The 15,172-nt window shown below is 41.1% G+C and overlaps 1 protein-coding gene across 1 annotated transcript; it reads left to right on the forward strand.

Moving 5' to 3' along the window:
- Positions 1-2,661: 2,661 nt before the first annotated feature.
- On the forward strand, positions 2,662-4,606 carry LOC130711404 (L-ascorbate oxidase homolog). Its single transcript, XM_057560997.1, has one exon. It carries the CDS (start codon positions 2,808-2,810, stop codon positions 4,440-4,442), a length of 1,635 nt encoding a protein of 544 aa, XP_057416980.1. The 5' UTR covers positions 2,662-2,807; the 3' UTR covers positions 4,443-4,606.
- The last annotated feature ends 10,566 nt before the right edge of the window (positions 4,607-15,172 follow it).

A 15,172-nucleotide genomic window follows, 5' to 3' on the forward strand; every position in this document is an offset into this window, starting at 1 on the left:
TTAAATTTTCATTGATGGCTAAGTCTCCTGCTTCGATTTGGTACCTGGCTATGTGTTCTACCGTGGACTCTCCTGAATCCCCCGAGAACTTAGTGAATTTGGGGACCTTCCAGCCTCGAGAGAGTTCTGCTTCGAGAACCTCCTCTGTAAAGGCTGACACAAAATGGGGTCTATTCGCGAAACCCACGTTGAAACCATGTTGGTTCAACAATTGCTCCACCACAGCAGCAACATTTTGTTGCCCCCCAGCGTTCTGGTGTCGAATTCTTTCTAGCACACCATCAGCGTGTTCTTCCCTGTTTACCATATACACATTTTGCAATGGCGGCTGCACTGCCTCGTACAAAGGGTTTGCCCTCATCTCTTGGTGTTGCGGCGCCTGATAGCGCACCGGGGCAGGGATATGGTTAGGCAACGGGATTTGGTTAATCCCTGGTGCCGGTTGGATTTCGACTGGTGCCCCCAGGGCTGTCGCCAAACGATCCATCTGTCGTGCCAAATGCTGATTATTGGCATTATTATTTTGGAGCACAGGGTTGATTAGCTCACCTATCTGTCGAGATAGCATATTAACCATTTCATGGTTACTATCATCTACTTGCTGCCTAATGGCTTGAAGTGAACCATTATTCATACCTGTAGATAAATAAATTTGTGAACTAGATCCAGGAATAGAAGGGCTAACTCGACTCCCCAAATTTAGCATTGTTCCATTTGCCCCAAAAGGGGGTATGCCGAATGGAGGAACATTTTCAGGGAACGTCGAATACGTGCCTTGTATGCCTTGCATCATAGACGTAGGCATACTATAAGGCATGTTTTCCCTCGTAACTGTTGGAACAATTTGTGCCTGTACTGATGTAGATACAGGCATTTCTGCAACTGCAGAAATTGCTACATTCTGGGTTGGCATAGTGGTGCCATGCCCCATTCCAGTAGACACTTCTTCATTATTGTTACCGCTACTTCCCCCAGGGCTACTCTGATTACCCACGTTAGATCCTTGGGGGGAGGTTCTTCCTCGATTACTTGCCATACTCAAAGTCTTACCACTTCTCAGGTGCATATAAATCACAATCAAGGCAAGTAGCAAATACCAAATAGCATGCAGCAAACAAAACACACAAAACGCTTCTGTAAAACTTAGTTTTCACAAAAACGGTCCCACTGGGCGTGCCAATTTGTTTACACGGATTTTTGGTAAACAAATATCCTCTTAGTTCGACTAAAGGAAGTTTAGATTCGGGGTCCTTTTGAGAAAACGCTTTGCCAAAGTGTAGTGTGTGAACGAGTGTATTCTCGACAATAATAAACAACTCAAACGAAACTGGACTTTATTGAGTATGAGTCGATTACAAAACAGTCAAGCAAACTTAAAATAGCATGAAAGCAAATTTCGACAAAACAAGTTACACATAAGAACTGGGAATTAACAAACTGAAATACAAGGAAATTAAAGCGTTGGTTCTGCAACATACTCCTCCATCATCACGTTCTGCTCTCGAAGTCTCATTGATGCGGACGTTTGGAGCTTTTGGTGAATTTTCAGAGTTTTTAGTTGGGAACCCTTTCTTCTGCTGCTGCTTCCTCTATTTATACTGTTCTTTCTGCCCATGTTCTTGGCGGTTTTACTTGGATGCACGATGGCTTCGTGGGTTTTGAATTTTGGCGCCATACCCCACGTTTAGCCGATGGTCTTCGCGCACGTGACTCTATTGCCACGTGGATGGTTCTGAGTCGCGGGCAACCGTTGCTATTCGTGGCATCGTGGGTGTACGCACGTGCTTGTAATCGCTTGTTATTCGGTAACTGCCCCTTCCATTAAGATGATCGAGATTTCTTCATCTTCTGAGTGTGTCGAGTTATGGCTTTTACTAACTTGTCTTTGAGGGACATCGTGTGCTGAGTTGCCGGCTTCGCCCAACCCCTTCTGTCGAGAAACCACTTTTTGCACCATGGTGTCGATAATTGTAATGCTTGTAATTTTGGCTTAACACAGCTGCACACAAGATACTGTGTACTCAAAACCTAAACGTGCTAAAACCTCTACAATAATGTTTAGAATTTCGGAAAAGATCAAGAAGACTAATTTTCCTTCATATATATCATGTTCTACGAGTTCACCTTCTTAAAAAGTTCACCAATCCTTTTTACCTTCTACTAACTCTTTTCTTTTCCATGAAAACCATAATAATACTAATATTAAATGTCAATTAAAACCGTAACAGATTTAATTGCTATTGGATTGTACAACCGTGGAAAAAGATTTAATGTGAACTGAAGAATTTAAAACCAATATATGTTTTAATTGGGTAGGTGGAAAAACCTGTCGAAAAAAAACTGGCATGCCATTAATTCTTACAGTATGCTCAAATTACTTGTTTCAATTTTGTCATGTTTGTTATGGAGTGTGATAGACCGCTTAAATTGCCGCGAGAGCGGGGAATGTCCAAACGTAAACAGAGAGAGGTTTTTTTTCAAGGTTTTGTTTGCCACCTGTTGAAATGACAAAGAGAGCTAATGAAAAGTTCCAAACAATAGAAAGTCAAAAAACAATGAGTGGTGGAGCTAGACGCAAGGTGCACCAAAGAGAAAACCTCGGCAGGACGAAGCTCACATGACTGAAAATAGGTGAGACAATGGGATATAAAAAGGGAGAAATCATGTAAGTGCAAGAGGCAGAAGAAGAGAAACAATCTATCTTCTTCCAAATAAAAAATAAAGGAAGGAGATAGGAAAGGGTTGAAAAGGATAAAAAAAAAATTACATTAGATACATTGTTGGCTGAAGGAAAAAAATTCAAAAAAATGGCTCGTGGAGCGATTATTGCATCCATGCTCTGCCTTCTGGCTGTAGCAGTGGTGGCTGAAGACCCTTATATCTATTACACATGGAATGTGACCTACGGTACCATTTCACCTCTTGGAATCCCCCAACAGGGTATCCTCATCAATGGTTTGTTCCCAGGACCTGAAATCAACTCCACCAGCAACAACAACATTGTCATCAACGTGTTCAACAACCTTGACGAGCCATTGTTGTTCACATGGAGCGGTATCCAGCAGAGGAAAAACTCATGGCAAGATGGTACATTGGGAACTCAGTGCCCCATCCAGCCAGGAACCAACTACACATACAAGTTCCAGGTCAAGGACCAGATCGGTAGCTACTTCTACTACCCCTACACCGGCCTCCAGAGAGCCGCCGGTGGAATCGGTGGTTTGAGAATCTACTCCAGGTTGTTGATCCCTGTCCCATATGCTGACCCTGCTGATGAATACTGGGTCCTCATGGGTGACTGGTACGCCAAGCCCCACACCACCCTCCAGAAGTTTTTGGACAGTGGTCGTAGCCTTGGAAGGCCCGATGGCGTCCACATCATGGGTAAAAATGGTAGCCCAGTCCCACTCTACACCATGGAGCCTGGAAAGACCTACAAGTACAGGCTCTGCAATGTGGGTATGAAGGACTCCCTTAACTTCAGAATCCAAGGCCACCCATTGAAGCTTGTTGAGATGGAAGGCTCCCATGTGGTGCAAAACGTCTACGACTCCCTCGACATCCATGTTGGTCAGTGCTACTCTGTCCTCGTGACTGCCGACCAGGAACCAAAACAATACAAGATGGTCGCCTCCACACGCTTCACCAAGAAGGTGTTGTCCGCCACCGCTCTCATCACCTACTCTAACGGTAACGGTCCCGCCTCCCCTGAGCTCCCACCTGCACCTGAAGGCTGGGCCTGGTCCCTCAACCAGTTCCGTTCCTTCCGTTGGAACTTAACCGCTAGTGCTGCCAGGCCTAACCCTCAAGGCTCTTACCACTACGGCCAGATCAACATCACCCGAACCATCAAGCTCGTGAACACCGTCTCTAGGGCTAACGGAAAACTCCGATACGGAATCAACGGTGTGTCCCACGTTGACAACGAAACCCCACTCAAGCTCGCCGAGTACTTCGGTGTTGCTGACAAGGTTTTCAAGTACAACATCATCTCCGATGAGCCCCCGGCAACCATCGGTGACCTCACCTTGGCTCCCAATGTCATTAACGCCACTTTCCGTACCTTCATCGAGATCATCTTCGAGAACCCCACAAAGGTTGTTCAGTCATACAACTTGGATGGTTACTCCTTCTTCCTTGCCGCAGTTGAGCCAGGGAAATGGACACCCGAGAAGAGGAAGAACTACAACCTTTTGGATACAGTGAGCAGGCACACCGTTCAGATATACCCCAAGTCATGGGCAGCAATCATGCTTACATTCGACAACGCTGGCATGTGGAACTTGAGGTCAGAGCACACCGAGAACCGCTACCTTGGTCAACAATTGTACATCAGTGTCTTGTCTCCTGAACGCTCTCTCAGGGATGAGTACAACATTCCAGAAACCCAGCTCCTTTGCGGCATCGTCAAGGATATGCCCAAGCCCGCACCCTACTCTTAAGCATTTATCAACCTGCATTAAGACGATGTATTAGCTTTATTTTGTAGCTGATGTATCCACCGACCCTTTCCTGAATGCCACAAATTTTCAGCTCCATATGTATACACATATATAATATGAATGTCAAATTCTCCTTCCAATCCACTTCTATGTGGGTTTTGTCATGGAATATGTACACACATCAGTTCTTTCATTAATTTCAAGTGACGGAAATTAAACTTTACTCAAGCTAGAGCTACTACGACCTGAGCTCACACCATAAGCAGAAGGATATATAATTGAACTAACCAAAAGAACTAAATATTAAGAAGAAATTATTAGTCTGTTTGTGCTGGTTTGGGTGGGTTGTGCCCAGAGGCGGACCCAGAAATTTTGTGACACCTGGGCAAAATTTTCACATCGTCTTGAATATTTGGAGGATACTCATTAATTTGTTTCCTACGCCCTGGATCACGCACAATCTCATTCGGATGAAACTCATTGACCACATTAGGCGATGGTTCTACTTCGGCTTCCGGTTGTACAACATTCACATTCTCAATACTTGCTCTAGGAACCAAGAACTTCCTCATCTCTAAAATTTAATGATCTAAAGAAACAACAAAGAAAAGCACAATTAGAAATTATGATCAAATTAAAAAAGCACTAAAAACAACACTAATAAATAAAAATGAAAAGGAGACAATCTATATTCACATGATTAGTATATTGGATGTACAAAAAATGGAAGAGAAGAGATCATGGACCACAAGCAATTACCAAATTTTGGACCACAAGTAATTACTAAATTGAATTGAATACATTACACATTATACAATATACATGGCAAATGGCAATTGTTGGCAAGTGGCAAACCGCATCTCATGACTCATGTAATCTGTCTCTCACACTTTTCTAACTTATCCTTCACACACTCACATAGTCACACATGACACATACAATTAATATTTGATTCAAGAATACCAAACCCAACTCACTCACGCATCTCTCACTCTCTGTCTCACTTTTCCCTTTTTTTTTTACCTTTTCTGCCTTAACCTTTCTCTCAGTCTCTCACTCAGTCTCTCTCACCGCTCACCTCCTCTCCTCTGTTCCTCTCGACAACGCCCACGCCACGCCTCACCCACACGACACGCAGGCCGCAACCGCGCCCTCACCCACACCGGCACACGCAGGCCGCAGCCACGCCCACGCCCTCACCACCCACCGCCTCAGGCGGCCCTCACCCACGCCCTCACACCACAGCCCACAGGTCTCACTCACGGCACACCCCCTCACAGAGTCACAATAGGATATTGAGATTTACAGAGCAAATAAGTTTGAAGCTAGGATGGAGAAATCAGAGAGAAAGAGACCTGATTCCTGAAGATTGAAGCTTGAAGAGTAAGAGTACTCAGAGAGAAATGAAGATTGCTGAAGATTGAAGGGAAGCCTGAAGATTGAAGCCTGAAGATTGAAGTCAATTGAAGTCTGAGAAGGAAATTGAAGCGTGATTTGAAGCCTGAAGGGAGAAAGTGAGTAGGAAATTGAGAATAGGGTTTCTATTTTATTATTTTCCCCTTTCTTTTCCCCTTTCTTTTCCCCTTTATAAAATAGTCCTCAATTTTACCCCAACCTTTAAATTTTGCCCTTTTTTATTTTTTTTTGAGGCCCAAAAGATGATGTGGTCCAAAGAAAAAAAATTTTTTTTTGGTCAGAGCTTGGGCATTTGCCCTAGGTAGCCAGGCGCTCAATCCGCCTCTGGTTGTGCCTATATACTAGCTTATATCGGCATTTGTTTCGTTTTTTATTTGTATTTTCCCTTTGCTAAATTTTGTACTTTGTTCGTGGGTTTGAAGTACCCTTTTACTTCCTTTAATAAAATGTTTTTCTATAAAAAAAAAAAAGAATAATAGAGCGATCAAATGGAAATGTATATGCTTAATACGGATTCAAAATTCTAAACATTCGTTCGTGGTGTATAAAATGCACTGTTTATAAGTTATTTTACAATGATGAGCCATCAAATTGTTTTCTAATTTTTTCCTGAGTAATGATATATACACACCTCCTTATTTATACACTTCATTTCCACCTATTTTTATTTCTATCTCTCTCCTCTTATCATCTATCATATCTTATACTTTCTCTTTCTTACTTTTTATTTTCTTCCTATCTCTCTCCTCCTCCACCTCTTTCCACCTCAATTTAGAGGTGTGGACAAATAATTATTGATTTTTTCCCTATTGTGTTGTTTGGATATATACAATTGCATACGTGTCATGTGTACTTGTCATTTTATAGATTTAAATATGTTTTTATCATGACTTATATACACTTATAATATAATACTAGTGTTTTTTTCCCGTGCGTTGCACGGAAAATATATCTATTGTTTTTTATACATCAATTAATCATGAATGTGATTATGCGAGTTCATTTTCAGTTTTTTTTAATTCTAAGTTATTTATGTTTTAATTTTTTTAAAGTTGTTCTCAATATGTGTTCAGGGAACACGTGTCTACAATATCTTAGATAATTAGGGACAACCCTTTAAAATTTAATGGATTATAATCTCAGCACTACATATTTTATTTTCAATCATATTGTAGATCATGAGAAAGAATAAAAGGAGAAATCAAAGGATTCCTGTAAATATGCAGTAAATTAGACTTGAGACTTTTCCAAATTTAAAGAGATAATGAAAATGGTTTCAAGATTTGTTTTGGAAATAAATTTAGTAAGGAGTAATCTAGGTTATTCTTAGATAATTAGGGCAAATCTTTAAAAATTCGGTTTTAAGATAAAATAACACAACAGAAGAGAAACTATCTAATGGAATGACACGTGAATATTTTTTTTATGGGAATTAACCTGAGAATGACAAGTGAATTTTTTTTTATGAGAATTAACATGAGAATGACATGTCACTAAATCAGCCTGATATAAGTTATTCTTTTCTATTGTATATATATTGGTTGATGGTATTCGAAAGAAAAATCCTCTTTTTTCCCCTAAATAATTTTGTTTTATTTAAAATGGTTCCTCTAATGTCATAATGCGAACAAAGGTTATAGGAAATTAAAGTTTGCGTGGGGATAGACTGTAAGGAGCTTGTTTCTCTTGCGATTGATACTAACAGAGACAGAATCCGAGTCCATCCTCAAGCCTCCATTATCCGTGATATTAAGATTCTCCTGGATTTGGATTGGCGGGTTGAGCTTTCCTGGATTCCCAATGAAGCCAATGTTGCGGCTGATTGCTTGACCTAACAGGGCGCTCATTCATCCCTTCCTGGGTTGCATATGGTGACTAATGTTGCTCCTGAGTTAGACTGGTTGATCCTTAAGGATGCCTTAGTTGTTCCTTAGTTTGTTGTTGCTCTGTTGTCATTTTTCCGAAGCACCAAAAAAATAATAATGCTTATTTGTCATTTTTTAGTTGGGATAAATATGTATTTGGTTCTTAAACTATAGCGAATTATTATTATTAGTCCCTGAATTAATTTTTCATTGAAATCCATCCCTTAACTTGTTGGCGTGTGAGGTTTTGGTCCCTCGAGTCATTTGAATGATTACGTAGCATAGTGACGTGTATGTATTTTATGATGTGTTATTTTTAGTCTAAAATTTCAGTTCAAATATTTTGTGTGCTTTCTCCTTTGTGACAATTTTAAGCACTTAAAAATCAAGTCTTTAACCATAAAATTTTCCATCTATTTTCTCAACTTCTCTCCAAATTTTCTTTTTAAGACTTTATCACTAATTGCATATTCAATTAAACATCATTTTTAAGACAAGTTTTAGAATAAAAATATTCTCCTTTTCCATGCATAGTCTCGCTCATACATTCCTAACTATCATGATTGATTATCTTTAAAATCAACTAACAGAAGGTAAATCTATGATGAAAAATAATTCAAAGTTTAAAAACAAGACTTTAATCATTAAGAAATTTCACAAGACTTAAACTTTAAGGAATCAAATTAGAGGTCTAGTATGCTTTTGCAAAATCGAATAAGAAACCTCACTCTATATTGGAATAGGCTTTTGCAAAATCCAGTTTAACAAAATGCCACCTTCATCCATTTTCTTCAACAAATCAACTATTTCATTTGCTTTATACAATGCAATTAGCTATTTGCCTCTTTCTTTTTATCTTGTTATTGCTTCTTTTTGTTTCTTTATGCTTTTGTGAGATACTATATTCTTGACTCATAGTTTTTTTTTTTTTTTTTTTGAAATAAGAATGAACTTTCAATAATACGGGAAATCAGAACAAGCTACATCCATGATGTTTGGAGGGACATACCCCATCCAAATTGAATCAGAAGAAGAACAAGCTATATTAGCAAGAAAATGAGCAAGGTTATTCTGTGTTCTAAAAACATGAGAAACAGAAAAAAAACTCAAAACCAGAAACTAAGCTACAGCAATCATCAATGATAAGTTGGAGATCTGGGGAAAGCTGTCCAGCCCGAAAACCACGCGCAACAACAAGGGAATCTGTCTCAGCCAGAACTCTGGTAAAACCATGATGCACCATGAGTGTGAATGCCCACCTCAAAGCCAAGGCTTCAGCCATAGAAATACTTACCTCAACCTTACATCTACTGCAAGCAGCCATAACCACCAAACCAGTATGATCCCTAAGGACACACCCCATACCGAGCCACCCTTCCTTGATGCTGGCATCAACATTTAATTTGAGTTTCCCTACATCTGGAGGCTGCCATCTTCTCAACTCTTTGGGTTTCTTCTGCCTTATGTGCCCCTCATTCCTTGAAATGAACTCTCTATCAAAAAGAGAAGCAACCTGAAAAGCTCTTACAGGATCAGCAACCTTTCCTGAAAAACATAAGTCATTCCGAGCCTTCCAAATGGACCATAACACATGACAAATCAAGGACAAGTGGTCACAATCATTCAACCCCAACAGATTTTGAAACCAAGAAACCACCTCAGCCGAATTGAGAACACAGTGGGATAAACCCGACCCAAACCATACAGCCCTGGAAAATTCACACTCAAGAAACAAATGATGCAATGACTCAGAAGCACCACAACAAAGGGGACAAACAATATCCAGAGCAATACCTTTTTTCACAAGATTTTCCCTAGTAGGCAAAATCCTATTCATCAATTTCCAGAGAAAAATTCTGATTTTATGAGGAACATCAACCTTCCACAAATCATTCCAAGTTGAACAAGGAAGAAAAGAACTAGAAGCACCAGGGCCAGAACTTGAACATGAACTGAGCATTTGATAGGCAGATTTAACAGTGTAATTCCCATCATTGGACCAATGCCAAGCAAACTTGTCTTCAGGGAGCCTAATCGAAAGAGGAATTGATAGAATCTGATCAGCCTCAAAACCCATAAAGGAGGACTTAATTAAGTCCTCATTCCACCTTTTCTGCTCAAAATCGATAAGCATACTGACCTTAGCATCCTTAGGCAGATCAATTGCAGGACTCCAGACCTTAAACCCTGACTGATTAGGCAACCAACCATCCTGGAAAACTCTGACAGATTTACCATTCCCAATAGTCCACCTAGAGCCTTTAGAAATCACATGCCTCGCAGCTAGAATACTCCTCCAAGAAAAACTAGGAAGATACCCCAACTTAGCATCCATAAAAGAAGTCCTTGGGTGGTATCTACTCTTAAAAATCTGAGCAACCAAAGAATCAGCCCTGTTAATCAGCCTCCAACATTGCTTACCGAGTATTGCATCATTAAATTTTCTAAGGCACCTAAACCCCAAACCTCCAACAGCCTTTGATCTCTTAAGCCTTTCCCAACTCATCCAATGAATTCCTTTATCCTTAGAATTATTTCCCCACCAAAACCTAGCCATCATACTCTCCATAGCTGAAACACACCCTTCAGGAAGCTTAAAACAGCTCATCACATAGGTGGGAATCGCTTGCGCAACAGACTTCAATAAAACCTCCTTGCCCGCACTTGATAAATGCCTCTCCTTCCACCCCTTTAACCTCTTCCATATCCTATCCTAGACTAGAGAGAACACCACTTTCTTTGATCTCCCAAAAACAGTGGGAAGACCAAGATATCTAGAATGAGATTGAACAGTCTTGACACCCATCCTTTGCTGGATTGCATTTCTAACATCTACCGGCACATTATGACTGAAAGAAATCTCAGATTTATCTAGATTCACCAACTGTCCCGATGCTCTCTGATAATCATCAAGGATGCTCAAAACAGAATCAGCCTCTTTGAGAGAAGCACGAGCAAAAAGCAGACTGTCATCAGCAAATAGGAGGTGTGAAATCACCGGGGCACCTCTTGCAATCCTCAATCCATGAATCTGCTGGTCTCTCATCCTGGAATTGATTAAACAAGACAAGGCATTATCACATTGGATAAAGAGATAGGGGAAATCGGATCCCCTTGTCTCAACCCTCTAGAGGGAACAATTTTGCTGCTTGGAAAACCATTGAACAGAATTTGATAAGACACCGAGGATACACAATCTATGACCAGCTTAGTAAACCTGCTAGGGAACCCCATATGGACCAAAACACCCTTGAGAAAGCTCCACTCCATCCTATCATATGCCTTTGCCATGTCGAGCTTCAAAGCCATCATTCCTTTTTTCCCTTTTTTCTTCTTCTTCTGTAAGATCAAGTTTTGATCTAGTAGTACAACTCTATGTTTTGATGATTACAAGTTAACCTTTTGATATGAATAATTATGGTACTCTAACGTGTTTTTCTGAGTGTGCTATTTACAGGCTCTAACCTTGATTCAGTCTCACATAAATCAGAAGCACTGTGCATAAAGAGTGACCCAAGCAACGCTTTCGCAACATCTATGTTCACTCTGAACAGTAGAAATGCTTCAGAAGATCTGAAGTTATACAAACTCTGATATGGACTCAGCCACCAGAAGTTCTGAAGATCCAGAAGTTCTGACAACCAAGAAACTCTGAAGGTTCAGATGTTCTGATGGTGTAGAAGACTCTGAAGATTCAGAAGCTGAACAGTGGAAACTCTGATGTCCAGAAGCAAGAAACTCTAAAGACCATGTACTTCCCTCTGAGTCCAGAATCAGAAGATACAACGGTCAGAGGATCTGTGCTTTCCCTCTGACTCTGATCAACCGGCTTCACAAGTTCCAACATGAAGCATTCCCCTGATCAGAAGTCTCCTAGGTTTAAAGGTCAAGTCGCTATCCAAGTACAAAAGCAAATTGTACTATCCTGACGACCTACCTAACATCCTCAGCCACAGCAGAAGCTGGAATTTCCAGAACTTCCCTCCAACGGTAGCATTTCCATGCAACGTTCAACCCTAATCCTTGGAGTATAAATAAAGGCTGAAGATTGAAAGAAGCGGCTAGAAGCATTCATACACGCGCAAGAAATATTCAAATCCTTCTAAGCTTTCTTTCATCTTGAATTTCATTGTGTTTACTATAAGCTTTTTAGAAGCACCTTCTTTGTAGACAAGAACTTCATATACAGTTGTATAGTTTGCCTTTAGGAGATCAAGGTTGATCGGATCCTTGAGAAGACTAAGAGAGTGAATCTTAGTGTGAGCTAAGTCAGTGTATTGTTAGTCACTTGTAGGTTTCAAGTGCAGTTGTAACACATACCTGATTAGTGGATTGCCTTCATTCTAAGAAGGAAGAAATCACCTTAACGGGTGGACTGGATTAGCTTGAGTGATTTATCAAGTGAACCAGGATAAAATCCTTGTGTGCTTTTCTATCTCTTATCTTTAGCACATAGTTTGTTTCGAAAGATTTGCCAAAATCTTTAAGGTGGAAGTTTTATCTTGAAAACGTTATTCAAACCCCCCCCCCCCTTCTACCGTTTTTCATACCTTCATCTTCAACCAATGGAAACACTCAAGGGTAATCAAAGCATTATCGGTAATGAGCCTACCCGGAATAAATGCACTTTGAGCTGGATCAATAATCTTCGGCAACACCCCTTTGATCCTATTAGCCATTGCTTTAGTGACTATCTTCATAACAACGTTGCACAAACTAATGGGCCTAAACTCCTTCGGGATGGATGGCTTCTTACACTTAGGAATAAGGGTAATGAAAGTGGAATTAATACTTTCCGGACTCAAACCCTCATTCAGAACAGCCAACACATGCTTAACAACCGACGCACCAACAATGTGCCAATACTCTTGGAAGAACTTTGCTGGGAGACCATCAGGCCCAGGGGCCTTGAGAGGATGCATTTGGAATATGGCCTTAACAACTTCATCCTCCTGAAAATCACTATCAATCAAATCCACATCCTGCTGCTCCAACTTGGTGTCAATGGCCCTGCAAATGTCAGGGGGTTCCTCCACCATTTGGGAAGTGAAAATAGATGAGAAATAACTGTTCAGAATAGCAGAAACCTTCTCAGGCTTGTTGTACCACACACCATCCTCTCCTTTCAGCTTTTTAATGCTATTCACCGCCTGCCTTTGATTTGCTTTAGCATGAAAAAACCCAGTATTCCTGTCCCCATCTTTTAACCACATAGCTCTGCTCCGTTGCCTCCACATAGTCTCTTCAAGCTGCAAAAGCAGCGAGTGTTCTTCTACCATCTCCTTAAATTTCGCCAGATTTTCAGGTTTATCATCCCAAGAAGCATCCTTCTGCAACTCACCCTCTAGAAAAATGATTCTCTTTCTGAAATTTCCCACAGTGTAACCTCGAAAGGTATTCTTAAGACCTTGAATACTACCAAGCTTCTTAACAAAATCATCTCTTTGCCCAATCCAAGCATGGAAGATCTCCTCCTCGCACCTTGGATCCAAACACCACACCTCTTCAAACCTAAAAGGACGTTGTTGTCTTCTCATAGGGACATCCATAAACTTCTCAATGGAGACAGAAATAACTGCATGATCTGAACCATATCTTCCCAAGTGCTGCACAGAACTAGCAGGAAAAATCTGAGAAAATACCTCAGTACATAAAGCTCTGTCCAGCCTAGCCTGAATATTTGCATCACCTGATATGCCATTAGTCCACGTGAGAGGATAGCCACTAAAGCCCAAATCAACTAGCCCAAGATCATCCATAACATCCCTTCCCCTCTGCAACTGAGAATCAGACCGCGAAATACCACCTTTCTTCTCATTGTTCGAGATAACATCATTCAAGTCCCCAACCCCAAGCCACCTCAACCCCCCCCCCTCCTGAACTAGAGACCTGATTAGAGACCAAGTCCTCTCCCTCAGCCTCGTACACGGGTAGCCATAAATCCCAGAAAAACACCAAGGGTCTTCATCCTCAACTACAGAAACAGAGATATGATTGTTTGAAAAAGAAATGAGAGAAACATTCAAAGATTCAGACCACCACAAAGCTAGCCCCCATTTTCTCCCCTTGCCATTATCAACACAATCCACAACCAAAAAATTCTTAAGACCAAAGTCCAACCTTATTTTTTCAATTTCAAACTTTTTCAACCTGGTTTCCATCAAGAAAACCAATTGAGGAATCTCTTTTCTTACGAGCCTTTGCAAGGCCCTAACTTCCTGGGGACTCCCCAAACCCCGGCGGTTCCAGCTAAGGAGTTTCATGGCTGTAAGCAATGTTGGTCTCCCAACATCGCCTCTAAATGAGCATCAGCCATATCCACATCCATCATCAATTTCTTGCTTAAGTGACCCCGAAAAGTCTCATCATCCACTTCCACAATATCCACATCAATCAGGCTTCTCTTCTTATCTAAACAAGAGAGGACTTTGCAATTGTCACAGCAGCCCTACTAGCATCAAGTCTCTTCCAACCTCTCTCGGTAGTCACCTTCTTTTCACTAGAGCTCCCAACACAAAAAGATAGCTCAGCCACAGGAGCACAATTTTCCTTAACCTCAGAATCTGAGCCCTGCTTTAGAACAACATTACCAAGTGCCTCAAGCACATCATCCACTTGTTGGACCACCATACCACACTCAACAGCAGAATTTTCAGGGGAAACATTTGTGATATCAGATAGAACATGACTAGACATCCCACCCACAAGAAACTCCTTAGCAGGCCCAACAGAAACAACACTTGGGGCCTTAGCATCAGCAGCAAGTTCACCTATACTTCTTTCAGAAACAGGAACCACAGTAGAGTTCTCAAGATCAGCAAAAGGAACTCTATCAGCAGACACACCAGAATTCTTAGTATCTGAAGACACCTTATCAACCAACAAGCACAAATCATTTTTCCTTTGAACATCCTTATGCCTGGTTACCACCTTGGAACCACCACAGCCAAACCTAACCACACCAACATCATCAGAACGACCCACGGATCCCTCACCAGCCCTCCCCACACCATCAATAGCAGAACGAAATAGGGACTCACAACCTTTAGACTTCATAGGATGAGCAACATCCTCACCAAAAGGGGAAGCCCTCAACCATGGCCCAAAAGGAAAGTCCACAGCATCATGATCCTCCTCAACATCCTCAAATTCATTACAATCCTTGATCTGATGGCCTATTCTTCCGCAAGCAAAGCAAAAATTAGGAAGCCTCTCATATCTGAAATAAACCTTAAGCTCCTTCCCTTGCCAAAACAACATCGTACCCCTGAGAAGAGGCTTGGTAAGATCAATGGTAACCTTAATCCTGAAGAAGAGGCCCAAACGGTTCTCAAGCTTACAATCAACCTCCACAAAGCTACCAATTGAATCCCCCAACCTCCTGGCAACTGCTTCAGACTTCAATTTCAGAGGGAGATCATAAACCCTCACCCACATATCCACAGAGGA

This window comes from Lotus japonicus, chromosome 4, assembly GCF_012489685.1.
Source record: "Lotus japonicus ecotype B-129 chromosome 4, LjGifu_v1.2".
Lineage (NCBI taxonomy): Eukaryota > Viridiplantae > Streptophyta > Magnoliopsida > Fabales > Fabaceae > Lotus > Lotus japonicus.